The 2634-nt window shown below is 42.1% G+C and overlaps 1 protein-coding gene across 1 annotated transcript; it reads left to right on the forward strand.

Moving 5' to 3' along the window:
• The first annotated feature begins 212 nt into the window (after nt 1-212).
• LOC138907408 (uncharacterized) lies at nt 213-1532 on the forward strand. Its single transcript, XM_070198005.1, has one exon. The coding sequence runs from the start codon at nt 213-215 to the stop codon at nt 1530-1532; it is 1320 nt and encodes a 439-aa protein (XP_070054106.1).
• Nucleotides 1533-2634: the final 1102 nt, after the last annotated feature.

Below are 2634 nucleotides of genomic sequence, written 5' to 3' on the forward strand. Positions count from 1 at the left end.
ATAATCAAGGCAATCAGGGATCAGGTTTTCAAAGGCCCCCGATGTATCAACAATCGAGCAACCCGCCTCCTTATCCTTCCCATGGTCCAAGTTCTTCCAACAATAAGATGTGACGAATCGAGAATATGTTCAAGCAAATGATGGAGAAGAATGTCGACTCTGATGCCTAACTTGCCTCTCACAATACATCTATCTGTAACTTGGAAGTTCAAATGGGGCAACTTTCTCAAGCCCTAAATATCCATCCTAAGGGGGCACTACCAAGTGACACGGTAGTAAACCCAAAGGGTGGGAACAACACGGGACATAACATGGTCGTTACTACAAGGAGTGGAAAAGGTGGGGATGCACCCACCTCAAGTCAAAGAAAACTTGTGGATGATGAGCAAGTGGTTCAAGAAGATGAGACCCCGAATAATGTGGTGCAAGCAAATGATGAAGTGCGGATTGATATCGATGACAATGTGGAAGAAGCTCGAGAGGAAGTGAACCCGTCTAGGGATCACATTGTTGACATACCTGAACCGGTAGTGCAAAAGGCTAAGGCACCAATGCCTAGGCCTCCTCCTCCATATCCTCAAAGTCTTGCCAAGCAAAATGGCGAGAATCAATTCAAAACGTTCATTAACATGATGAAGAGTCTATCAATCAATGTGACATTGGTTGAGGCCTTGGAGAAAATTCCCGGTTATGCAAAGTTTATGAAGGATTTAGTGACAAAGAAGCGGTCGATGAATTTTGAAACTATAAAACTGACTCATCAAATGAGTGAAATTGTGCATTCAATCGCTTCCAAGTTGGAGGATCCCGACGCTTTCACGATTCCTTGTACAATTGGAAGTGCCGAGTTTGCAAAAGTTCTTAGTGATCTTGGGGCAAGTATTAATTTGATGCCCTATTCGATTTTTAAGACTTTGGGAATAAAGCAACCAAGACCCATATCTATGAGATTACAAATGGTCGATCGTACCATAAAGAGACCATTGGGAGTGATTGAAAATGTATTGGTTCATGTTGATAAATTCATTCTTCCAGCAGATTTTGTCATTCTTGATTGTGAGGTTGATTATGAGGTATTGATTATTCTTGGTAGACCTTTTCTTGCTACGGGGAAGGCTCTAGTTGATGTTGAAGCCAGAGAACTTACCTTCCGGGTTGATGATGAAAAAGTGGTTTTCCATGTGTGTAAGTTCATGAGGCAACCCAATAGCAAAGAGGTGTGTTCTTTCGAGGACTTGGTGACCAATGTGATTGTAGATACATTGGAGGTCGTCTTGCTCAACTTTTATGATGACGAGATGGATGGATTCATGGAATGTGTGAACTCTTTGCAAGGAATGGGGTCGTACACTTATGAACCCCGCAAATTGTCCTTGGATCTTGAAAATAGCACAAATCCTCCTACAAAACATTCAGTTAAAGAGCCTCTTATCTTAGAGTTGAAGCCATTACCTCCACGTCTTTGGTATGAATTTCTTGGCCCTTCTTCTACTTTACCGGTTATTGTTTTCAATTGTTTGACTAACGTGTAGGTAGACTCTACATTGGCGGTGCTACAAAAGAGGAAGAAGGCTATTGGATAGACATTGGCAGATATTCGGGGGATAAGCCCCATATTTTGCATGCACAAGATTAACTTGGAGGAAGGTTGCAAACCATCTATTGAATATCAAAGGAGACTCAATAAAGCCATGCAAGGGGTTGTCAAAAAAGAGATCATCAAGTGGTTGGATGGCGGGGTTATCTACCCCATTTTCGATAGTTCATGGACTTCTCCGGTTCAATGTGTCCCGAAGAAAGGGGGCATGACGGTGGTCACCAATGATAAGAATGAGTTGATTCCTACAAGAACGGTGACCGGGTGGAGAGTGCGTATGGACTATCGTAAGCTCAACAAAGTCACAAGGAAAGACTATTTTTCACTTTCCTTCCTTGACAAAAATGCTTGATAGATTGGACGGCCGTGTTTTCTATTGTTTCCTTGATGGGTATTCCGGCTATAACCAAATTCTTATTACTTGGGAGGATTAAGAGAAAACTACATTTACATGTCCTTATGGTACTTTCACCTTCAAGCGGATGCCATTTGGGTTGTGCAATGCACCGGCGACTTTTCAAAGGTGTATAATGGCGATCTTTACGGACATGGTGGAGGGTTACCTGGAAGTCTTCATGGATGACTTTTTGGTGGTTGGAAATTCTTTTAATGATTGTCTCACAAACTTGGATAAAGTATTGGCAAGATGTGAAGAAACAAACTTGGTGCTCAATTGGGAGAAATATCATTTCATGGTCGAGGAAGGCATTGTCCTTGGCCATGAGATCTCAAAGAATGGCATTGAAGTTTACAAGGCAAATATTAAGGTGATTTCTAAACTTCCACCTCCAACTTCGGTGAAAGGCGTGTGGAGTTTCTTAGGCCACGTGGGATTTTACCGGCGTTTCATAAAGGATTTCTCTAAAGTGGTGAACCCGTTGTGCAAGCTTTTGGAGAAAGATGCTAAGTTCCACTTCAATGATGATTGCATGAGAGCCTTTAAATTGCTAAAGTTCAAGTTGACTACTACTCCTATTATCACCGCTCCAAATTGGAGTGTCCCTTTTGAGCTCATGTGTGATGCAAGCGATGTAGTG

This window comes from Nicotiana tomentosiformis, chromosome 3 (genome assembly GCF_000390325.3).
Source record: "Nicotiana tomentosiformis chromosome 3, ASM39032v3, whole genome shotgun sequence".
Lineage (NCBI taxonomy): Eukaryota > Viridiplantae > Streptophyta > Magnoliopsida > Solanales > Solanaceae > Nicotiana > Nicotiana tomentosiformis.